The sequence below is a fragment of the Canis lupus genome, chromosome 19, assembly GCF_003254725.2.
Source record: "Canis lupus dingo isolate Sandy chromosome 19, ASM325472v2, whole genome shotgun sequence".
Taxonomy (NCBI): Eukaryota; Metazoa; Chordata; class Mammalia; order Carnivora; family Canidae; genus Canis; species Canis lupus.
The window spans coordinates 46,487,190-46,513,692 of NC_064261.1; the positions used below are offsets into that span (position 1 = coordinate 46,487,190).

The window sequence follows — 26,503 nt, forward strand, 5'->3', positions numbered from 1 at the left end:
AAGGCCTGAGCTGAAGGCAGAGGCTCAACCACTGAACCACCCAGGCGTCCCCAGCACAAAACTTCTTAAAGCAGTAGTCCATTTGCTGTTTTCTCCTCCTCACCTTCTCTTCAAACCTTATACACAACCATCTGCTTTTCAGCTCCATTCTACTAAAGCCATTTTCCTCATGGTCACTGCAATACCTTCTGAATTGTTAAAATTCCATGGGAACTTTTTGCCTTTATCACTCACCATCATTCTTCCTCATCTGAAATTCTTCTCCTCACTCCTGAATACACCCATCTCTCTCTCTCTCTCTTTTTTTTAAGATTTTATTTATTTATTCATGAGAGACACAGAGAGAGAGGCAGAGGGAGAAGCAAGCTCTCTGCAGGGAGCCCGATGCATAACTTAATCCCAGGACCCCAGGATCACGACCTGAGCTGAAGGCAGACACTCAACCACTGAGCCACCCAGCTGCCCCTAAATACCCATCTCTTTGTTCTTCTCCAAGAACCTTCAATGTTCCTTCTTCATGTCAGTCTCTTTTCATCAAGCAAGAAACTAGGATGTACTCTCTCTCTCTGGTGAGTTGGCTCACCTTCTACATCCAGTAAATAAATCCTACAAAATCACTCCTTCATACCTTCCATTGCCGTAGGTGAGGTTCTTATCTTTTTTCTTCCCCTGGAGCCCGAAACTTTGTAACTATGGACAGGGGACTCAATATTTTGGGGCCTCTGTTTCCTTTCCCATAAAATCGAGTTAATAGTATCTACCACCACGGGGTTGAGGATTGGTGTAAAGATTTAATAAGTTAGAACACATAAAATACTTTGAACCATGCCTGGCTTACACAGTTTACAATGAAGCTTCACTGTTATTATTAAACAGCCATGCAATAGCACTAATCACATTATATTATGAATATTTATGAGAGTTATCTACCACCATTACCACCCCCCCCGCCCCAGATTGTAGGATATCATGCATCATGCATCACTGCATTTTCTAGCTGGAGCACAATGTCTGGCTTATAGTGGGCATGTAATAAATAGTTACCGAATGAGAAATTCAATATTTGTATTCTTTTTAATATCCAACACATGACAGGTGCTCATGAAATATTCACTGAATTGAATGTGATAGAATTGAAACGATCTGGGGAGAATACAAAGTAAAAAGTGCCATAATATTAGATAAAGCATAATGAGTTAATTTTAAGGGGAGAGAAATTTCCTTTGGGACTCCTTCTTAGGGTGGAATCTAAACCGATGCATCATTCCGCATTCCTAGCAAATTTAGAATTCTTTTAATCTATTTGTTTGCTCCCAGTTTCAGTTTCCATGTCCTGTAAATTCTCTTTGTTTTCATTCTCATAGCATAGCTTAGGTCACCAACAACCTGGACTTCTGTTATCATCTTTATCAGTAAGCTATCACTGCATAACAAGCAAACACAAAATCTCTGAAGTACAGCAAGAAGCATTTATTTCTCATGAGTCTGTGGGTCGAGTTGCCGGGGGTAGGCCTGACTGGACAGTTGTACTTTAAGTGGAAGGTCTGACTAGACTTGTCCCTAAACTGAGCATTGGCCTGGAACTGCTTTCAGTCTGGAGCTCAGACTGAAAGGGCAACAGCTACCCAGGGAAGCTCTTGTCTTGGCAATAGCAGAAAAGTAGTCCGCTGAGTAGAAATCTGTAATGCATCTTAAGGCTTCCATCTGGAACTGACACATTGTCATTTTTAGTCACACAACATTGTCCAAAGCAAGTCTATAGACAAGCCCAACATCAGTGAAATTGGAGAAATAAATATTCCCCCCTCTAGTGAGTTATTCCACACAGACACACAGCAAAGGAGGTGAGCGCATAAATATAATTCAGAGAGGACAAGAAGAATCATGAATAATGATTAAATTTACCACAACTCTGTCCTTAGTCTGGTCTTCCTAGGCAATCACATCAGCCTCTTAACTAATCTCCTTGTGTTCAGTCTTTTTTAAAACACGTACCTCCGTTTGGTTATGATTATTTTGGCTGTAGGGGATAGAATGCTCAGTGAAAAATGACATATATTATCTCACATAGTAAGAAATCTAGAAAAAATGTTTTAGGTTTAGAACTTCAACAATGTCATTGAGGTTTCAGGTTTTTTGTAACTTTTTAAAATCCTGTTAGCTTTTGTCTGCAAGCTTGTTGTCTCATGGTGATAAGATTGCTGCAGTAGCTCTAAGCATCACATGATTGCACAGTGGTGTTCAAAGCAGAAAGAAAATAGAAAGAGTGCCTTAATACACCACTCTCCTTTTATCTGGAAAAAAAAAAAGAAAGAAGAGAAAGAAGAAAGAAAGAAAGAAAGAAAGAAAGAAAGAAAGAAAGAAAGAAAGAAAGAGAAAGAGGAAAGAAAGAAAGGGAAAAGGAAAAAGGTAACGGAAAGGTAAGGAAAGGAAAGGGAAGGGGAAAAGGGAAGGAAGGGAAAGGGAAAGGGGGAAGGGAAGGGAAAGGAAAAAAAAAAAGAAGGAAAGGAAGGAAAGGAAGGAAAGGAAAGGAAGGAAAGGAAAGGAAAAGAAAGAAAGGAAAGGAAAGGAAGGAAAGGAAAGGAAAGGAAAGGAAAGGAAGGAAAGGAAAGGAAAGAAAGGAAAAGAAAAGAGAAAAGAAAAGAAAGAAAAAGAAAGAAAAGAAAAGAAAGAAAAGAAGAAAAGAAAGAAAGAAAAGAAAAGAAAAGAAAAGAAAGAAAAGAAAAGAAAAGAAAAAGAAAAGAAAAGAAAGAAAAGAAATTCTTGTAGCTTCCGAAATCATCTCTCCTTACAGTCAACTAATCAGAAGTATCTAATTACACAGAGCTGCAAGGATGGCAGAAGTCAATAGGGAACATTTCCAGGATCTGTCTTATAAATGGACTCTAAAAACAGAAAGAAATCGGGAAGAGACTAGTGTATGTATGTATAAGAAAGCATTGGTGTCTGCACACTTTCAAATAATTTAACCGACCTGACGAAATATTTAAGACTCTCATAATGCCAACTTCATTTTTTTAAAGCTTAGTACATCAAGATTTCTCTAAATAAAAGTGAATATTTCTCCAGAACATCCATTCTTCCCATCAAATTTGTATACCTTCCTTCTGTTTTCCCTAAATGGCCTCTTGTCCCCTCTCTCACCACTTCATTTAAGCCTTACTTCTTCCGAAGATTTGGTTCTTCTCTGGGAAGTCTTCCGTGGGCACCAAAGGCTGGTCTGATGTCCTGCCACATGCTCAATAAATATTTATGAAATTGATTTGAATCATAATTTGCATTAGAGGGTTTTGTACTTTATAGTAATTCTTCCAGACTCTAATCTCTGGCCGATTTAAATATTGCATCTGAAGTTTGGGTTATTTTTCTTAAATAATAGTTTATGTCATTTTTTGTTATAGTGGTGGCTCACTATTTTTGAACAAATCTTTCAAGATTTGACCAAGTATTCAAAGCAAATACCCATGGTTATTTCCCACTTCTCTACACTGTTATGTTTTGGGCCTATCATCTTTCTGTCTCTTGGATGAAAACACACATTTTCATATTGAAATATATTCATGCTTTAGCCTTAATTACTTCCCTTTCTGCTGGGTTGCCCTTAATTCAAGCCATCACCTTTTCTAAGAAATGAATGAAAATCATGACTTCCTTGACGTCTCAACACATTCCATTTTGACTGCGCCTTTGTAATATTTCACTTACCATGCTGTCGTGTTGAATTTTGCTTTTTTCACCACTTCTACTACAAATATATTTTTTTAATTTATTGAAGGCCTCCACTGATGATGAAGACAATGTTTTGCAGCCAATCATTCAATAAATGTTTATTGAACTTCTAGTATATGCCAAAGATTGCTTTCTAGGGACCCAGGAAGAAAGGAAACAGGTGTAGTCTTTACTCTCCTGGGTTTTGCATTCTAAGCAGGGGAAATAACTAACCAGGAAATACATCAATTTGATACACCAGGCAGAAATAAGTGCTCTAAGGGAAATAAAACAAGAAAGAATCATGGAAGGTTCCAAATGCAGTGGGGCCATGTTTTAGCAAAAAGTGGGTAGGAAAGGCAACAAAAGTGACCTAGTACAATGGAGTTTCACGCAGAGGCTATAGTAGGTGCAAAGTCCCTCGGGGCAGAAGTGTGCTTGGTATTGGCAAGAGTCAGCAATGTGGACAGAGTGGCTGCTGGCAAGTGATGGGGGGAGAGAGGAGAGAGGAAATAAATGAATTCAATTAATGGGTACAAGGGCAGGTCACGTGTTACCTTGGAAGTTGCAATAGGGAATTGGAGTTCATTTTGAGCAAGATGGGAAGTCCTTGAAACCACTAAATATTTGTTTCATTATCAGTAATAAACATCTATGCTGTTTTTTAAAAAAATCTGGAAGTGGCTGGAGGTGATGATTACACAAGAATGTAAATGCACTTAATGCCACTGAACTGATCATGTAAAAATGGTTACGATGGCAAATTTTACGTTATGTATATTTTAACACAATAAAAAATATCTATGAGTGAATCCTGTGGGCCGAGTCTGTGCTGAGCCCTGGTGACTATATGAACACAAAGAGGATGAAGATGCTCCAAATCTGCTTTGAGAAAATACATTCCACATATTATAAACGTAAATACACACCGCAGGGCAGTCAAAATCATGTTCCCAGTGAGAAGACCAGGCTAGGACTTCAGAGTGTGTTCTCGGAAGCATCAATCTGGAGAGACGCCCTTTGAAATGAAAGGATCTTACTCGAATAAGTTTGGGCTATAGTGCATCCTCCAGCCCTTTGTGGAGATTCTCGTTGCAGATTGGCATGTCACATGCTGTAAAAACTACACATGAAAGAAACCTGGTTAACTTAGTTTAACTCAACATTGCTAAGCCATTTTGATCACAGGCCTTTTTTTCCCAAATTGCCTATCAGCATCCCGAGGAACTGGTATTCCAAAGAACCCGTGTGAAAGGAGACACAAAGCTGAGATAGGAAGAGAAGAGTTTCTGGAGAAAGCATGGTCAGAGCTGAGCTGTAAAGGATAGGGGATACTTAGATTGTACAAGAGAAAGGGCATCCAAAAAAAAGAGAGAGAGAGAGAGAGAGAGAGAGAGAGAGAGAGAGAGAGAAAGGGCATCTAAGGCAGGAAAGACGCTAAAAAATTCCTTTCAAAGTAAATCTCCTGGAACGTGCCTCTTCAAATATTATTGACCCACTGAACAAATCTTCGAAATACACTGATAAAATTATAATCATTGGCAAATTTCTTCTAAAACACTCAAGACACCAATTCATTAAGATTCATCTTCTTGTCGAAGTTTTCTTAATTCCTTGTCATTACTTTATAAACAACAAAGTTATGCCCAGAGAGACTATAATTTACTCTGTCGTCCCTGCCTAATCGATGGCAGAGTGTTAGTTTTCTTTCTCTGGGCCCAGAGTCCTATTCCATAAAGGAGGGAGTTATGGCCTTTGTATCTCTGCAATAGACCCTTTGGAATTAAAGCAAAAAAAATCGATTCCTATGCAAGACGCAGATTTTAGCACGCAGTGGATATGGAAACAGAATCAAATTAAAGAACAACGCAATCTTGGATTTTAATGAAGCTCATCTTTGTTTCTTTTGCAGATCAAATTTTTGGCTCTCATCTGCACACAGTGTGTGAACGTGAAAATTCCACAGTTCCACGGTTTGTAAAGCAATGCATTGAAGCTGTCGAAAAAAGAGGTGGGTAACTGAATATGCAGCAATTTCCCCCATTAGCGCACCCTCTGAACAACCAATGCTCAAGTTAACAGCGCCACTTGATTTGTCTGGGAAGCCATGCAATTAAAACTTGACTTCTGTTAATCGGTTAAGAGGATCAAGTTTCTTATTAACTTCAGTTTGTTTTTACAATAGGGACATCAGTAATTCCCACTAATGTTCTTTTTTTTTTTTTTAATATTTTGTCTGTCTGACATGTTGTTGATTCAATTGCAAACTTCTTGTTTTCAAGCCAGTGATAAAACATTCATAAAATATCAGCACTCACAGTGTTAGAACCCTCCTAACATTCATGCTGGTAGATGTTGTGCCAGAACAATTTTTGGTAAGCCCCCAACATTACCCAAGTGAAGCAAATAGCGTTCCCACTTGCAAACAGTGATATCCCGTCTTCCGTGTGTCTCTGATCACTATAGAATATGGCTAACCGGTTCTCCTGGAACAATTAACAGATGCACCTCGAGTGTTAAGACAACCTTTGATTCCCATATTTCAACATTCTGTTTTTCATCAGAAATTATTTCATCTTACCACGGGGAACAAAACAACCCAACTGACTCATCATTTCTTTGCTGGTCTATCTGTGGGGTGTTTTTCCTTCAGACTATGACTTCATTCATTCAAGGTCATTTTCCCTGGAAGATACATACAGTAGATGCAGAATCTCAAAAAAATGTATTGTATAAAAATATGAAGCTTCATCACCATCTGTTACAAGTTTACAACATACTCCCAGGATCTAGGGGGATATATATCATGTAAAAGATAGAGGTGTTTTCAGAAAAAGAATTGGTGAATCTATTCCCATTTTCTGCTCCCAGTCTCTTAAAACAATAGAGCCAAGGGGAAAAAAATCTTTACCAAGTTATCTACTAGAAAAAAGCCATTTTAATTCTCTCAATGTTACCTGGCTTTATTATAGAAGCATAATAAAAATGGCCTGCAATTTCCAACTCCTGGAAATTCATACTTTAATTATACTGTAAGGACAGCCTTGGGATCCTATTATTCCCATATCAGTAGGGAATGAGAGAATAACAAGAAGGGGACGAGTGGGTAGGGAAAGTAGATAAAGAGAGTGGCTTTGGGGGAAAGCCTATCAACACATCAGAGAGAAGAGCTGAGAGCTCGCAGAGGGTAGAAAACAGTAAAAGCAGAATGAACACAAGGAGAGGTATCTGTGAGGAATGGAGTCAATTGGAGTTTGGAGAGAAGTGTGTTTTTATTGCACGTTGCAATCTCGTTTAATTTTGTAAGTTCATAATTTAGGAATAAATATTATTTAATAAGTACTTAAAGCCAAAATGGATCACTGAGAAGGTTATAATGTTATTATTGCCAATAGCTAAATTATCATCATTTTCAGGAAACCTTCATCCACTTAAAAATACTCAGCACTGACGGTGCAAGCGCTGTTATATTAGAGCAACTATTCGAATAGGACTTTGGGGGAGCTGCCCATAATAAGACGTGTGCACATATAATAAAAGGACTCTGTACCTCTCTATTTACGCACACACCCGAGGCAAAATGAAAACTCTGCTAGATACAGCCTGGTGGTGTGCAGATACCATAATACTGTAGAGGAAAAAAATATCTATAAATAGAACTGTATCTTCTGTTCGTGGCATTTTGTTGGCGATTTTTAATAAAATAAGACAATGTTTTTGCTGACAGCAGCAATCATATCTGGCATTATATTTCATTGTCCCAATGTTTACTCTTAAAATGAATTTGTAGATCCAGCACTAAACAGGCGCTAATCACACATATGATTATTAAAATAACTCCTAAGCATTTTAATGAAACTCAAAGACTTTACAATTCCACAAAGCAACTGATAATTCAAAGCACTTTGGCAGTGTCAGCTTAAAGGAACTCTATGGAAATGTTCAATAAAAACTCAGAGGCACAAGATAAACCTCTCCCATCATTGCAAGATTTACAAATGTGTACTTTTGATTATATTTTTCTATGATCATTTTGTTGGATTAATATTCTTACATTTATACGCCAATTCTATTTACTCAAAGTGTTGTTTTTACTAAATTCTGGCAGAAAGCACCTTAGGACAGAAATAATTTATGTGAATCTAAGTCCAATGTTTATGCAGGCTTCTGATGACATTTTATGCCGGGGTTGGTATTAGGAAGTAGCATATAAAGGTGCCAAGTCTTTCAGCACGGCTGGGACTCAGCATATCTAGAGCCCTCCTTCTAATGGCCAGATCCTCTTCCAGCCAAGATACTCAACTGCAGAGTCATGGGAAATGCTTATGGACCAGTTATGGGAAAGGCACATTTAATGAATATTGTGTGTTTACTCTCACAGTCTTAGGGAAATGGCCTCAAAACTCACGATAGCAGTACACAGGGTGCTTCGAAAATATCTGTTTCCTTTCTCTCTTTTACTCTTAAGATTATTTCCCCCACCTTTATATTAAAAAAAAAAAAGCATCAATCAATTCTAGCCGTATTTTTTTTAAATGCTTCTTACATGCTTGATTTTGAATGAAACAGTATCAGGAAGGCAGATCTCACCATTGATTGACTGATGCATGGATTGATTGGTTGATTCTTCCATTCATTCATTCAGTTATTTGTCTTACTGGCTTGCAATTGACAGAACCAAATGGCTCATGCCCCCATAGTCTACCCAGGGAAAATCTACCCAGTGCTTGGCACAGTTGCATTCTTTAATCAACCTTGTAAAGTGATATTAGTCACATTTTAAATTTTGCATCTCACAGACACGCCTAGAAGAAAATCTATTAGTGAGCTGAATGTAAACCAATTTAGCGAATAACTTGTTTAGTGTGTTTCCTTATCTTGATTTGGTTTCCTTTATTCCTTTAAACCACCAGAGCATTCTCCCTCTCACCAACTATTATAACCGAATTAGAGCTATTTCTGTGGTTTTTGACATTGTCTGCTCAGCCTAAAGAACATACACAAAACTTGGAGGGAAACTGTAAAGGAGCCTGTTAGTCTTTAAAGCTCTTCCAAGTGGTTTGTTCACGCTTGTGTTGCCTTTACAGTTGTAGACCATGTACATGAGGATTGTAAGTACCCAAAGAAAAACTCAGTTTATGTGTTTTCTTCCAAAGCAGTTTCTGTGCAAATATCAAATCATTGATCTGCTAATGCTCAATACATATGATAAAGTGCCCCAAAGCCTGAGGTCAACTGATACTTTTCTTTGAGGTCTGGGGAAACAAGCATGCAGAAGGAGGCATTGAGACACACTGGCAGTATGTAGGTCTAAGCAATGAGAAGTCCATTTTTCACTACTTTATGGAATACTTTGTGTAGCTTATAATGACCTCAAAGTGTACAGAAATTGCTTACTTAAAAATAAGGTTATCTGCAGTTCTCAGAAGACAAGGGCTTAGGAGATGTGACTTAAAGTATATAGTCAAGGCTGGTGCAATTGGTATTAAGAACATAACCTGTAAAGAAAACAAAAAACAAAAAACAAAAAACCTAACCTGTAGTTCTTTTTATGTAAAGCATGTAACTGGCTGCTACTCTGCTACTCTCTGCATCACTGGGAAGAAGCCTTACACAGTACCAGACATACTGTAAGCACTCAGTAAATATTGGTTGAATAATGTCACATATCCTCTTTGCTGTATTCAACAAGTAGAGATTTAGTGTCTACCCATGCCTCATTTTCCATGCTACCAACTGACAATATAAAAGAAATATACATTAAGCAAGAAAAAAAAATTCTCTGAGTACCAAACTATGTTGAGTGTTATGAAAGAAAAGAACAGGCACTAGAGGAGAGAATAAGCCTTATAATATTTTTTTAAGGTAAGGGGAGTTTGTTTGCTTAAAATCACATACTAGGGGAAGCCTGGGTGTTTCAGTGGTTGAGCGTCTGCCTTCAGCTCAGGGCGTGATCCCGGGTTCCTGGGATCGAGTTCCGCATCGACCTCCCTGCAGGGAGCCTGCATCTCCCTTTGCCTGTGTCTCTGCCTCTCTCTGTGTGTCTCTCATGAATAAATAAATAAAATCTTTTTTTAAAAAAATCACATACTAGGGAGTTATTGGCGAAAGGGCACAAAATTGCTGTTGTATAGGATAAACGAATGTAGATGTCTTTTAAAAAAATCACATACTAGGGAGTTATTAGAAAAAGGGCACAAAATTGCTGTTGTATAGAATAAATGAATGTAGATGTCTGATGTACAGGCATGATGACTATAGTTATTCTAAGGCAGTAGATTGCAGGTGCTCTCATCACACACACGAATTAGTAGATATGGGAAGAGATGTATGTTGATTAGCTTGACTGTAGTAATCTCATCAAATCATCCTATATACCTTAAATATATCCAATATACTAAATATATTATGAAATATTACTTAATACTAAGTATACAATTAAATATATTTTAAATGACATAATAAACCCTGAGTAATAAACACCTATTTGTCTGGCTTTAGCCTTCTGGTGAGAGTAGAAGTTTAATTTCACTTTATTTCCCAGGTTGTTTTCCTGGCATATCATGCCAATGCAATATAAGGAGTCAGTTTGTGTGAGATACTCAAAAGACAGTCCTTTTTCCACTCAACAACACCAAACTTTTCCAAAGACTTCTTTCATATATAATGGAGTTAACTAAATGAATAAGTGTATTTCTAGTCTAATATATTTTTATGTATCTAATATATTTTTGTCTGTAAGGTCATGGGGCTTTTGAAAAAAGTTAATTTCATTAGGACAGGCATTCATGCTTTGAAATATGGTTTAACAGTGCAGTTTTCCTCCGCGAGTCTTGATTCTGGTCAGTATGCCCCCAGACTATTTCCCAGCATGAAAATGACACCTAGAGATTGGTGGCAAACAATGCGAATGTACTTAACACCACTGAACTGTAGATTTAAAAATGGCTAAGATGGTAATCTTTATATTATGTGGGGTGGGTTGTTTTTTTTGTTTGTTTGTTCTGTTTTGTTTTGTTTTTACCCACAATTAAAAATAAATGGTATCATGTCTTCCAAATTTGATGATTGCAACTATAAGCTACTTTGCAGGATGTCTTGGCAGATGCTAATCAACAAGTTTGTCTTCTTTCTTTTTTCTGGAACACAAAAATACTATGACAAGAATGATACACAAAGTTACATTTTTGACTGGGTGCCTAAAAGCCACCCTGGGATCCATAACCTTGCTTAAAGATTTAAGAAAGACCTTTAGTCTACTTCTGAGAAGGTCCTTAGCCTTGAAAACTTTATCTCTCAATTTGACTTCTTAGCAGCTGTTATATTTTTTTTGCTGTCGTTTGTTTGACAGGATCCAGTTATAGGTTCCGATGTCTGTTTAAAGAAACAAGGAGGCTGTTGGCTTTCAAATTCTCTCATTGCTTGTGTGATCAGCATTTTCCCAGGCTTTTCTACATAGTTTGCCAAGCAAAGGGACTGACCTTTTGTAGCAAACACTTTTTCATTTCAAAATGCTCACTTTGATTTTTGTCCCATTTTATGCTCATTCCAAACTGTTTACAACCCACTAAAAATGACTGTGAATTATATGTTTGTGTAATGGATTCCTTTTGTGGTCGGAGTGGAATGTTTACTTTGAACAATTAGTTATCTTTGGGTAGATTATAGCAACTTGGAAAAAGAATGGCTAAAATTATTATTATACCTTAACTATTTCTTTTTGGTAATTCCTCTGCTATTACGCGAAGTTTGGGAGAATGTCACATCAGTAAGCCCATGGCATTATAAACGAGATCTATTCCTCAAATGTGGGAGTATTTAGATGTCATTGTTAAATTATACGAAGGTATAGTTATATATCGACTTGGGGATACACTTATCTGACTCATAACAATTCAGAACATCAAATACACATAAACACATTCATCTTCAAATACATAAAATAAATATGTGGATATTTACTGTAGATGTATAGTGCCATTTGCATATTAGGTAAGGTATGCACATGTATGTATTTATTATATCAATAACAGACATGATAGTAATAGCTATTATGCTAAGACATACCCAGCATTATACTTGTGAATATAATTTTCCTGATACTCAATTCAGTGCATCAGTCTGCCTCTTGAGATCTCAGCAAGTGTTCACTTGCAAAAATAAAGCTTTACATAGTCTTTTCCCGATGCCTGAGAATCCAGACCCCTAAAGTACAGATCAAATTGCCTTCACTAGACAAGCTCTGCTCCCAGTTCTGCTAATTTTGTACTGTTCATTCTTTCCCACTTTGGGATAATCTATTATAGTTGGATCCAGGCACGCACGAAAGGCTGATACTTCCATGAGGAATGTGCAATTTGTACTGTTTAGTTTGTGACGAGATTCTTGAAAACTTTTATGATTCTATCTTGTTCCAGAGAGACTTCTGCTTGCTAGTTTTATAAGCAGTGAGTGAAAAAAAAAAGTAACAAAAACAAAACAAACTGATAAAAATTACATGCTCAAAAAAAAAATCAAGAGTTCAAGATAAGCACTTTTTCTTTTTCCCCAGAGAATATTTGTGGACTGAACAAAAATGTTTCTGAGGGCACTGACCTATGTGTTGCTTTTCTTTTTTTTTATTTTTTTTTAAGTGCTTGCTTTTCATGCCTAAAGTTAGGCATCCACATGCAATTACAAAAGAGCTGATCCTCAAAGAAGCTCCGTGAAAGTTTGCAGCAGATTTTCCTTAGGTTTTATTTCTGAGTTAAAATTAAGTCCAGTTTTGCATTTTTGTGTTTTGTTTTGTTTTGTTTTAGTGCAACCCCAACGACAGCCACCTTCCTGACAGCTATAGCGTTGTGCTGAGTCCAAGTCGGAATTGGCTCTTTGGGGCAGTCGTGCTGGGGCCTCTGTGTCTGTAAGAAAGCCACATTCAGGGCTAGAGGGGAAGGCAAAATCAAAAAAGAGTAAACAGGAAACAGCCAGCAAGAGTATAAAAGAGAAACTGGGGAAAGACAACCAAAAGAAATCAGAGATGACAAGGTGGAGAGAGAGAAAAAAGCTGCGTTTTGCAATTAAGAAAACAAATGTGGATAAGAGGGCACTCTTGTGAGGTCTCATAGTGAGGAGAAGACAGTGATGGAACCCGTTTCCAAGTCAACCAGAGTTACCTGATACCTGCTTCTCTGTTCCAGAGAAATGTATTCCCACTCAAGAAAATATTTGTAAATCAAATCTTGCTGTGGAGGGCAAGCTTACATTGGATGTTCACAAATTCTGAGTATACACAGGGTTAGGAATTAACTCGCTGTACTTCTTAGTGACATTTCATGGAGTTTATCTACATCCAGCAATACACAACAGTCTTATTATCAGAAAGAGAGCTTAAACATAACAGAAGTTAATGGAGGAATAAATGTGCAGTTCAATAACCAGAAGGGCTATCTAACATATCCAGCAATGTGGCTCTGGCCAAATCAGTCAGTGGATATTCCCACACTTTTGCGTCCAGAATGCATGAGAATAAATAATATCTCTTCCAGATAAAGCCTGAGTCTAATTTCCAACCTCCACCCCCAGTTCCACCCCCATGTTAAAGTTTAGGTTCTTGCCATACTTTCCCTTCGAGTCAGTTGGAAGGAAACAGAGCCAAAATTAATACCCTAGGAAATTAGTCTCTTATTGTGTGAATGGAGGATTTAAATAATGCAACACCTCCTCATGTCGAGATGTGATCGTCTAAAATATCCTATAGCGGTGTCATTTATATGATGAGAGTTCTGGGTCTGAGGGTTTTTCTATTATAAGCCCCCATATTCGGAAGTTAATAGTTCAACCATAAAAATAATCTTGGCTGAAAGTTGGCAGGATGTTTTAGCCTGGAAGCAAATGTTTACAAAATTTGAAAAAAAAAAAAATCACATGCATTTGGAAAGCTTTCAGGTTTTCAATAAAAAGGCGCAAAAAAGAAAAAAAATTAGACAGACAGAGATTTTCAAATATTTGTTGCCCTGGGATTCAAAAACGGATTTGTAGTTTTTAAATAGAATTTTAAAATTCTTGTTGCATAATGTGAACCAACTGACTAAAAAAATAATTATCAAAAACATCATCAAAACTCTCACAGACTGTCACTTTGTTTTGTGAAATAATCTGTTGCTTATTGGTTGAACAAGAATCTATACGTTTTATTTTTACAAACACTTCCCTAGAGCTTAAAAATTTATGGTAATTAAGAAATATTAAAAATTCAGAAACCTATGAATGAGAACAAAATATTATACTCTTTGTAGACTTCCTAATAAATAATGTTTCCTTTTAAAATGTCCAGAAATAATTTATTTTTCCTAGGAATTTTCACACTTTCAAATGAAGTGTGTCAATTGAAGCACTAATTGTTATACTACATATATATTAAAAGAGACATACAGATTCCAGAAGTAGTTGCATGGCCCATAAAACTGAACATGGCATATTTTCCCCTATCAGATATTTTAGAGTAATTTACTCATCCTCCTGAAAAAAATTAATGTCTTAGAGATTCTTCTAAATTCTCTGAAAGATTATCTTATAGTCTAATAGGCTATGGAATTAGAAGTGTTTATCTTAGGTTCAAGTAATCTTTTCCTTGCTAGTTGTATACCCTTCTGCCAAATTTTATAATTTTCAAGCTACTTCCTATTTTCACTTCAGGAAAAAAAAAAAAACCCAGGGGCAGGACACTTTGAGAGAGAAAAACTGCAAAACCAAAATAGCTCTAAGATGATAACTGCTGGAAGAGTTCTTGAGCTTATAGTAGACTGTAGACCCAAAATGTAAAATCATACATTTTTAAAGGAAATATGAATGTCCTGGGATTTAGAGGGGAAGCATAGCTTACAGAAGAAAGATATTTAAACTATTACCCTCAATGCATTGTGTGCTATTTCATATAGAGAGCGTGGATTTTTTAACTCATCACAGTACCTAGCACCTACTGGATTCTCAATAAATGATGAATGAATGGATAGGTTATATCCAACATTGCTTAAATCTTCATGGAAAGTTGCACACCTGCAAATGATTGAAACTTGAAAAATAAATCAGTGACCGACAGTTGTTGGTTGAAGGCAGCTACATGATTTGCATGGTTTCCAAATCTATTTTTTCAACATGTAAACTATTCTGATAGCAGTATATTATGTCGTTCTAAATGATATTCTTTTCCATCGATACCCAGCTACACTAAACATTTGAAGGTAGGTTTCCTTGAAGATTTTTACGTTCATCAGTTTTGGGATACTACATTTAAGTGCACCGTTCAGCAGCTAATGGAATACCCAGTCTCTACTCATTTTCATTAGAGGAAGTCATATCCCATTAGACATTGTTTCAACACCAACAGCCTGCTGTTTGTAATCAAATAATTGAATGGCAGGTATGACCTATAAGTGACATGCCTGAGAATAGTCAGGAGTAGGCTCAGGTCTCATAACCACACGGAAGTAGAGCACCACATCTTTTCCTCTAATTCAGACTTGGAATAACATGCTGGTGCTGTTCTCTCTGGTAGTTTACTGCCCCGTGAACATCTCACCTTCTTGATTCAGTGTTTTTTTTTTACATAAATCTGAGGATTTTTTATTTGGATGACAATTTTTTGAAAGAGTCTGTTAAAGAATTTGAAATAAGATTATATCTGGGAAACGAACAAGGGGTAGTGGAAGGGGAGGTGGACAGGGGGTTGGGGTGACTGAGTGACGGGCACTGAGCGGGGCACTGGACGGGATGAGCACTGGGTTTTATACTATAAAGTTAATTGTTGGCAAATCGAACTCCAATAAAAAAATAAAATAAAGATTATATACGGTCAACTACACAGACTTACCGATTGAAGTTAATGAAGATAGGATACCAACAGTCTAAATTCTGACATGATTTTGCTCTTGGATATTGATTTCATTTTTTCCAAATTTAACTTCATGACAGAAAAGTTAAACTCTGCTGATGCTAGCAAAAGGTCTCTAAAGACTTTGAATATGCACGTGCCATTAAAATAGGACTATTATCTCTCCTGTCTTAAAAACGATGCTCTTCTTGTTATGTCTTGCATTTTTGACTGTTTGGGCTAACTTAACTCTTTAGTCTCCCTACAGGGCAGTGGAAGACCTAGCAGACAGTACTATAATCACTGTAGTAAGGCTTCTTTCTTTCTGTCTTAAAGGTCAGTAATTGGCCTGTATTTGAAATCGCATGGCATGATATTGGAGTCTATGTGCTTAGGCCAGAGTCTGACAGCATAGGAAATGTGTGTTTTCCCCTGGATTTAGTTCTTGACTCTGGGATTCCTCTATCCATTCTTTTAGTGTGATCTCAGTGATAGCAAAACCTTCAACGATTTCTTCAATGACTTCAAAGTTCCTATTTCAGAATGACTCCTCTAGCTATGTCTTATTCTCAGAGCTGAGGTCTAAGAATAAGCCTTCTTGAATTTTCCTCTGGCATCTCAAACTCAACTTCTTCAAGCTGCATTTATCACTTTCCCTAACAAATCTATTCATCTTTCTTTATTCCTTAACTCTGTCAATGGCATCATGGCCAATTTTCCCCATTCTTCTAAAAAGAAATATGTTGGATATTTTAGACTATTGTCTCTACTTACACAGAGCATCATTGCCCAGGTCTAATTATCTCTCCTTTCTTACTATCACTTGAATCTAATTCTTCCTTTCATCTGCTATGGTCCTGATTAGAACTTCATAATTTCTTTTGAGATAAACCTCCTAATTGAGATCATTGCTTTTGTTCTGTTTTCCACCCAAGCCATCCTTCTCAATGACGACAGCATTATCCCTCTTGAACACAAATGGAATTTGTAATATGCCTTCTTAGAATCTCCCTCCAATGGCTTATTTTTTCCATCAAGATAAACAAAATTCCATACTAATTATCCCCATAAGCATATGACCCTGTCTACTGTCCAGCTTCACATTCTCATAAGCTGCTTCCTATACTCCAGGAATATCAACTACAACATGTTTTCCAAAGGTCGATATATTTTCCATATGTTGTTCCTTCTTTCTAAGGACCCTCTCCTTACCCATCCACCTGCCAAATTCACATTCATCCACTCGTGCATGGCACAGGAGTCCCCTTCTTCCAGGAAAATCCTCTGATTTACATGCTTAACCACCCCTTCATGGTCTCTTGAACGTTATTAAGATCTCTCTCCACAGTGTTCCAATGACAGCTTTGCTCTCCCTAACATAGCCCTTGTAGCATGGGCTAGTGTCTTTACCTGTTTCTCCATCTACAGGATGAGTCCCTGAGTCTAGGGATTGTGTCTGGTTCATCTCTGTCTCTTCAGTGCTTAGCACACCAAAGCTGGCATATGGTAGGGGCTTAATTCATGATGTATGATTAAATGGATGAATACATGGATATTATCCAAAATTCCTTTTCATCCATCCATTCCTGCATCTATCCTTAGAGAATCAAATCCTATATACTAAAGATTCATTGAATTGATAGAAGACATAGAGACTAGATGTCTCTTGAAACATAATGTGAAGTCATATTATCCAGAAGGAAGAGAAACTACCTTATAAGCAAAAGTAAGGATTTTTTTTATTGTTTGTTTGCAGCATGGCCAATATGTATCTATACTCATATCGGTATCTATATCCATATCTGTATCTGTATGATATACCGTGTTAGTAATAGTCTACAATAAGATAAGACAGAAATAGAGCAATGACTCAGGTGTTTAGGACAGGTTTCAGACAAAACAGACTTTTAAAATCCTTTATGGGGGGAAATCAGTCTCTCAACAAACAGTGTTAAATTATTTCATGTACCTGACAGATTCAACAAAGTACAGCCAAATTTGATACTTTTGAGATCTATTAGTATCATAAGAGCAGGACTATCATCTTTCTGGTTCCAAAAATTATGTTCCTTTATATATAACCCTCTGGGCAGCATGCCTACTTCCCTGTAAGTTTGTGTATAATTTTTCCCATTATCACCCCCTAGGTCCTTTCACCATCACCACTTTCCAGGCATCTACCATCCACTGAATAGCCATGTTTCTGATTATCTTTTCCCAAATGTATTAGCTTGCATTATTTAAGGCTGAATCTCTTTTTATTATTTCCTGCTCATATTTCTAAACTCCTTAAGTCCATTTGTATGATTCTTTTGTCTTCACAGATGTCCACAGTTCCTCCCAATTTAGTATCATCAGCAAATTTAATTAATGCTCTGTTTACCTCTCTTTCTAATGAAACCAGTCCCCTGTTTCATTTCATCATACAAAGTAAAAATATATTGGCAATAAAACAGTCCGAAGAAATGTTCCCTCACTGTAGGAGGGGAAGTTCAGGATACAGCAAAGAACCATGTGGTGAGGAGTGGACAGGGCAGCGGGGTGGTGAGCTAGTTTGCTACTGCCCTAAAGCAAAACCTTTTTCACAGCAACCACATTTGGCAGACTGCCTGAGTTGGTGCTGGGGTGTGTGTGTGTGTGTGTGTGTGTGTGTGTGTGTTCTTGGAAGGTAACTATATTACCCTAACTGAGGACTTTTTACTAAAGATATATTTACTGATACATGAAAAGCATATTTAAAACTACGTGCAAATACAAGTGTAAGCAGGTAACATTTAATCCATTCTGTAGCTACAAACCTAGTTATAAATACATACATCCGAATATATACAGGCTCACAACCATTTTCACTTGGCTTTGTCTAACATTAACTACAGTCTAAATTTTTATCTCATTTTTTAATTTAATAAATGGTTTAGATCCAAATTACCCATTGGGCTTAATTCAAATTCCTTATAAATGTTAGATTCATTGAATAAAGAGAATTTTTACTCAGTTGCAGCCAATAGACAAATGTCGGTAAAAGAAAGATTTTAACCTCTAGAATTTATAGGACAGAAAGGTGAGCTTGGCCAACAGAAAGAGACTTTACTTGTTAACTACAAGGTGAGCAAGTTTATGTTCAAAGAATTATAACATTAGTCTTTGAAGATATGGCCATCCAAATATGGGGTGATTTATGTACGGAAAACAAAGATGGCATTTACTAAGCACCCACTATGTGCCACACATAATTCTAGTACTTTCTAGAGTACATGAGTGTATTTAAATACTGTATTTAAATACTGTAGATTTAAAACCTACTGTATTTAAATACTGTAGATTTAAAACCTATGTTAATTACTATCTGATATTCCATAGACTATTCCAAACTCCGGTAAAATTTCATAAACATTTGTTATGTTGCATATGAAGAGTCAGTCTTTTAAATGTGGATCAATTAGTATAAATCTATTGACTATAAGGGGAAGAAAACCTTTCAGGTTTATGCTCTGATTAAGACAGACAGATGGTTGACCAACATCTCTGTTGTTATGTATAGAAGATCATGAATGCTCTCAGTATTGAAATGAAGGCTGATCCATACTTTACACATAGCACAAGGTCACCAAAGATGTTATCACCAAGGGATGATGTTAACGCAATAGTGACTGGGAATACTGTTAAGTAGTCACAGCCTCATATTGTTTTTCTAGTGAGAAAAATCTGATGCATAATGCATTCTTATGCGAGAATTTTCTCAGATGCCAGGACTTTACAGGCATAACTTTCATAAGCTTTAATGGGAGTTTCCTGCCAGCACCTGTTACAGTATAGAGTTCTTACTTTTCACACATAATCCAAGACTGGCTTGGAACACTGACTTGGAAAAACTAATATAGTGAAACCTTCTTATAATGTTTCCTCACATATAATGTTCATCTTTTAATTCTTGGTCTGATATATGTATGTACATGTTTTCCTTTCAAATTCTTTTCCCACCAGAAAGACTTTTTTTCACAAGCTTTTTATGGATAGGAGCAGATAAAGTGTATATATATATATATATATATATATATATACACACACACACATATATATATATAACATATATATATATATGATATATATATTACTGAATATACTACCGGAAAAGATACATAAGAGGGAAAGTTATTAGGATAGAAATTAAACTAATGTTAGAAATCTACTCTTCTTAACCGGAAATAGTTTTGAGACACTTTGGATTCCTGAGGAGCCCCAGAAACAATGAGAGTGCCATGTGCAAACAACAATCACCAGAGATCCAAAACAAGGATCACAGGTCAAAAAATATAGTTTGGCTGTGTCTTTACAGAACAAAAATATGGGAAACTTAATATTTAAATTAATATGTGGATAAATCAGCAGGATAATATTTTGTATTATGATAATATTTTGCATTGAAGGAGAAAGAGATAAAAGGAGTTCTTAAAATCTTATATATATATATATATATATATATATTTTAAATTAACTCCCACAAATTGTATCCCCCAAACAAAGAAAAGTATTAGTGTATCTGTTTAAAACTGTTGGAGATTGCACAGAAATACGATTTTGTGAACAGTAACGTCTCTTTTCAAGGTGTTTAAAGTCTCCTCTTGTTTACTATTTCCAACATACATGGCATATAAGAATGAAAACAAATCTTTATACTCAAAATCTGGAGTCATTTGTTGTCACTGTCCCCTCTGACAGCACGGTGGGCAGGAGCAATAGTTGTTAAATGTCAAACATTTTCAAATAGTGATTTTGAGTTCCATATTTATAGCAGGGTATTGTAACTAATGTTGGTAGGTTGAATTAAAGTTAGAAAAGGAGTCTGAAACCCTGAAACCATAAAGAGACAACAAACCTGTTAGTGAAGTTGTCACTGAGGCAAAACATGAGTCTGAACAAGGACAACTCTAGGACGAATCAGGACATATTTGCTCCCTTCTTTTTTTTTCCTAGATTGTTGCATTACTCTAATGTCCCCTTGGGCACTGTGTCTGACCTCCGACACCTTCCTCCTGGCAAACCCACCTGAGGAATATCATTTATACCTTAGCTTGAAGTTCAGACATCCTCAAAACTCCTTTGAGTGTTACCTTGAGTCCAGTTTTATTTTTAAATATTTTATTTATTTATTAATGAGAGACACAGAGAGAGAGGCAGAGACACAGGCAGAGGGAGGAGCAGGCTCCCTGCAGGGAGCCCGATGCAGGACTTGATCCTGGGACTCCAGGATCTCGCCCTGAACTGAAGGCAGGCACTCAACCCCTGAGCCACCCAGGCATTCCCCCTTGAGTACAGTTTTGAAGAGTAACAGCAATTTCTCATTAAAAGTCTTTATTTCCTACTTGAGTTTTTCCAAGCACCAGTGAAGAAGGGTTTTATTTGGTTTTGTTCTTTCTGATAAGGCAAAGAAGGGCAATTGAAATCACACGGACACCTTTAAAAGCATGCTATGTTCCCAAGCTTAGTATCTTCCTCCACTCTGGGTTTTGCTTGTAGGGTACTTCGCTCCAAATGTGGGCAAAACAAGGCCATTGTTTTCCTTTGATATTCTGGCCAATGAATGAATAAAAATGCATTTGTTTCTGGGTATCATAGTCTAAGGTTTGTTTGGAACCTGCAAGTACATTGGGAATCTAGGACTTCCTGAGTCATTCAGGGATGTTTGTCTCTTACTGATGAACATTAGGCTGAGTTCCCTGAGGAAACTTAGGGCCACCTCAGGGATGAGAGTTTTCGGATGCACCCAGTGGTCTAAAACAGGCAGCTCCACACACAGTGCAGGTGCAGAAGAATGACACAGTGGGAGAAGTCTCCAAGACTGTGATTTCTGCAGGCATTGGTGCAGAAAGGAGAAAGGCCTGAAATCAGAGGTCTCATGATTCCAAGGATGAACATGTCTTTACAGAATTTCAATCTGTAGAGCAAAGCCCTAAATCCTTGATTTATATAAGCAAAGCTTTGAATCTCAGTTTAGAGCGTTGCATTTGCCAAAATGAAAAAATTATTGAATAAGTTGTCTCTGAAGAAAGATAATTTATTACACCATTCTCATGATGGAAAATTATTATGATGATAAGACCAAATTATGTTTAAGGGTAAAATGTATTTAGACAGGCTGAAAAATGTACCTTTCCTCCCCTAAATCTTTAAATACAGTGAGAACACTCCATTTCCCCGTATCCTGGTGTATCTGAGAAAATCCAGGCAGGGTAAGCATTTGGGTAATGGCAACTACCTTGGATTAACTTGAAGCCAAATTGGACACTCGCTTCCTCTTTCTGTTTCTTTCCTGTTGTTTATCACACTTGCCCTCTTGTCCTCCATCTCAGCCTGTCCCATACCCTACACAAATGAAGTCTTGTATTTTCTGTCCTTGTAGCTGAAGCCTGCTGTCAGGACAAGATCTAATAGATAAATCTACATTAAAGTGCACATGATTAGTGAGGTTTGAAGTGAAATCCTTCCATGGGATTTAAAGAAAAAGGAATAAAATTCTAATTACATAATTTTAGGCATAAGCAAAATTGTGTAAAAGGAACACTTTAAGACAGAGTCATTACCTCCAAGCTTCTGAAAGATGCCCTAAATATAGCCTCTGTAATTAATGTTAAGACTAACCTTGGGGACTGGTGGTGTAAAGTCCAGGTCTCCGAATTGATAATCTTTCATTTCTAATTTCTACAGCACTTCACGAGTCAACGGTAGTGAATAATCATGGATTTTCTAATATTCTTAAAATTCAGAATCTGCTGGCCCTTAGGGAAAATGAGGAAATTGAGACACTATTTAAATTTCATACAATGGAAAACATGAGATGCATTTGTAACTTGGTTTCTTACCACTTAGAAAATTACATATATGGGATAGACACTCAATAAATATTTTATTAATGAACATCAACATATGTGGCACATCTTAGTTTAATATACCTCTTTCTATGACAACAGATCAGAAAGAAATGATAGATGCTAAATATGCATAAACGCACAGAAATATTTCAATAGGGTTTTTTTATGTAGACCTATGTGACAAAATCCTCCAGAAGCAGGAAATCTGGTTTGTATTATACTAGTGCTAGATGAGTTTAAATAAGGGAACAATTGGTATTGGAATGTCTTTTTCTTTTTTTTCTTTAAGCCAACAAGTAATGTTTTGAGTAACTGGAGTGTGTGCAATGCTTTACTAGAGGGTTAACAGCCCTCAAGTAGTGAAGAATGAAGCCGAGGAGATGGGTCTCCTACACCACTAAAAGAGAACTTGCCTTACCTTTCCCCTTATGAAGTGATAGTAGAAGTTAAAAAGCCAACCTCCTTGCTAGCTTTAGGCCTTTATCTATGCATTTCTTTGTGTACAAGACCTACAATCACAAATGACAATGGTATAAGTTGTCCATAGATAGTTAGAGTTTACAATTAGGGGAAATGATTTTGTCTTTTCAGCTCTATTCTAGAAACCTTGCATTTGTATTTCCTAACCTGGTGTCATTTGTTCAATAATGGAATGGTTTGTGAAATACTTAAATTTTGAGATTTCTATTGTGTCTCATAAAGATTTGGAAACTGCTACCATCGGTCTTAAAGCATGCTTCAGATGAATTAGATATACACCATAGAGCATTCAAGGACAATCAATAGTTTTATCTTTCAATCGTTTTCAAATGAGCCTAAAGGAACATAAACCCATATAACAAAGAAATGTAATCTATGGCATGATGTTTTGGTAATGAAGTAAATATCATTATTTTCGGTTTATAATAATATACGTATTCTTACATATGCATATATGTATGCATATGCACACATACAAAATAGTAGGAAATGTATAAAATAATAAATAAAACCAGAATCATTTTTATAATCCCGCTGTACACAGGTAATTACCATTAATAGTGTGCTGTATAATATGTAATACATATAACATATATATTACAGTTATATATAGTGTAGTGCATAATATATATAATATACATAATACGAAACATGTGTAACTTAACTGTTTCAGGATATAATGTGAAACTGAATACCTATCATAATGATGTTTCCTTCTTAAGTTGGCTATAGAGCATATACCAACCTGAGTGTATTGCTCAGATGTCTTGCATGTACGAAAATATTAGAGATTGCAGGTGCCGTTGTTACTAACTCATCAGTTACTAACTCAGCAGAACAATCCTAGCGCTGTAGCTCCATGATATCCAGACTATGCACTCTTCGTTCTTTGCTATAACTCCAGTGCCTAGTCCACTTTTGCAATATAATAAGTGCTTAATCAATATGTGTTAAGTTGTATGCAAGGTTGGAGTTCACCAACTCAAGGCCTTTCCATCCAGAATCTATTGGAGTTTTTCTTTCCTTCTGTTTAACCCCAGTTGAGCACAGATCCATTTGCCAAAAAGGGAGGGTTGCGTAGCAGAAGTATTAACAATACCCACCTGACACCCTCTCCTGTGTTATCAAAAAGAAAACGATAATCTTCTTTATATTTTCTGAGAAAAGGAACTTTATTCTTTAGTCACGCTCACTATCATGGCCGGGAGCATCTTCTTTAACTAGAAGAGAGTCTGATGACACCAGAATTTCTCAGAAGTTTGTCTGTGATCTATATAGGATTTTACTGATGGTAGATATACTCAAACAGGTTGGTAGTTTATTTTGTCTTTGTGTCTGGAATTCTGCTTCCCTACCCCACTTCAGAGGCCGCAGCCAGAAGGGCTCTCTCCCTCACCTGAATGTTTAGCAGAAGCAAGCCATCAAAACCCTCCAGGAAGTGGCTAGCTAAAGGGTCTGAATTAGAGGCACCTCCCCAAAGAAGATCAAAAGTTATGCTCCACCAACACAGAGACACTGAGAAATGGTTGAATGTGTTCTAAATTAAACTGCCCTGGTGGTGAGCAGAGATCTGCCAAAATCTTTCAATTAATCACTTTTACCTTCAGGGCAGAGTTAGACTGAGAGTATTTCAATAGGTTTTTATTGGAACAGGGTTATTTCAGATATTAAACTATGTTGCACAAAGTAAAAATAATGTTATTTTTAAGTTGCTACTCTTGTTAAATAAAAGTTGGCAAGCATTCTCGGGGTCTGTATTGTGTCTGTGTATTTGTGTATGTGTGTGGCTTTTTTCTGTGCCGTAAGCCTCATTGATTTAAAAAAAGTGAACAGCAATGAATTAGGTGGTAAACATATTCATACAACCATTTTCATTAATAATATGTCATAAATAATAGAAGAAAGGTTTTAAGTGTATAATTCTGTGCAACACAATTGAGATAGTTTTTTTTTTTTTTTTTTTTTCCTACATCTTCAGCAGTAAGTTAATTAGAATCACCTGCATTTCCTTGGGTGGACACCAAATGGATTGCAAACAAAAACAGATTAAAATAGCTGCTGGAGCTCATGGCATACAGATGACAAGATTCACAAAAAGGACAACGAGGCACTGAAAATGTTCGCTTTTCAAACAATTTTAGAGGAAATTTAGCTCTTGCAACTTCTCAGTAAAAGCTGCTTGTAAGTGTTTTGCTGAAAGACTAGAACAGCTTTGTTTCTGATCCCTTGATGAGTGAGAGAAATGTTTAAGAAAGATCACTTTACAGAGAGATTCAGGCTGAAATGCGATGACTGTGATTCAAGCCAAGCCAAAAATTACAGTTCAGAATGAAAGGGGAGGGACGTGGTTTGGGAATCCATTTTCCCACATTCCTGAATCTCAATCATCCCAGCCAATGTTTAAAAAAAAAAAAGTCCAATGGAAAACAATGAGGTCACTTTGTTTAGATGTTTTAAAAAAATAGGGGTGGGGGGATCGAAAAGAATGAGAGCAAATATATGAATTTCAAATCAATATCTATTTCAAGTATAATGGGATTAAAGGCTAGACTTTATGTAACTATTATGAGTTCATCACAAAAGGAGCCGTTTTTCAGCGTTTTCTTCTTGTTTGTGTTGGTAAGCCTTTTAGGGCATGTCTTTAACTTATAAAAGAGTTTGTTGCCAAATTTTTAAAACAAGAAGTGTACATGGGCATAGTCTACAGATCATTCCTTCCTAAGCTCCAAGCTTTCCTTATGAATTGTACCTTCAGGAAGCTGGGTTTCTTTCATTAAACCTGCTATGCCAATCCCGTGGCAGTGGTCACCCACTGCTGTTTGAATTTCACATTATGCTAGTGCATTTGCTTGCAAACTGCCAGATGATAATGGCTGATCAAATTAGACTGTTCATTCTTATTACTCTTATTTATTTTAAAGAAACGCTCTGAGCAAGTCACAATTCCAAAAAAAAAAAAAAAAACTATTTATTTACATCAGCATGATCACAGCAGAACATAACAATGGAACTCAAACAGAAAAGAAACTCAAAGAATGAGATGCAATGGACCAAATACCTTCCAGACACATGAAGTTTTTCCTCAAGATGAGAGCTCTCACTTAATGTTAATCAGAATCATTGGCCAATATTTGTAAGAAAAAAGAGAGAGAGAGAGAGAGAGAAAAGAAAGAAAGAAACATGTAAAAGAATTTATCAAAGACTATTTCCAGGTACTTTGCTTCCCATTTTGCAGAAATCATTTCAGTTCATTACCTTTTGTCTTGTCAAATCAAGGATATTGGGTTTCCTAGTGAAATTTCACAGACAAATTCAAGGATTCTCTGAGATCTTCCTTACCTTGAAATACTTTCAGAATGATTCTAAGATTGATAGAATTCTATAAACCATGCTTGTGTCTACCATGCTGCAGGCTTCATATTGTTGGGCCTCAAATTCTTGGCTGAGTTTAGACAAATATGTAAGGATCAATGTTTGAGAAATGAGGAACCACACATAGGATGCCATCTTAGACTCCCATTTCATTTTACTCCGGTATTGGGGAGCGTATACGAATGACTTCCACCTGTATCACACTGGCATGTTGTAATAACTTCTT

At 36.6% G+C, this 26,503-nt stretch overlaps 1 protein-coding gene across 4 annotated transcripts in view; it reads left to right on the forward strand.

Annotated features, from left to right (window-relative positions):
- The window catches only part of ARHGAP15 (Rho GTPase activating protein 15), a 608,969-nt gene that overhangs the window by 379,462 nt on the left and 203,004 nt on the right, over positions 1–26,503 (forward strand). For all 4 annotated transcript variants that reach the window (XM_025431170.3, XM_025431189.3, XM_049097196.1 and 1 more), the window contains one exon: positions 5,621–5,719. In XM_025431170.3, the coding sequence (XP_025286955.3) occupies positions 5,621–5,719 (99 nt within the window). The remainder of the gene's footprint in view (positions 1–5,620; positions 5,720–26,503) is intronic.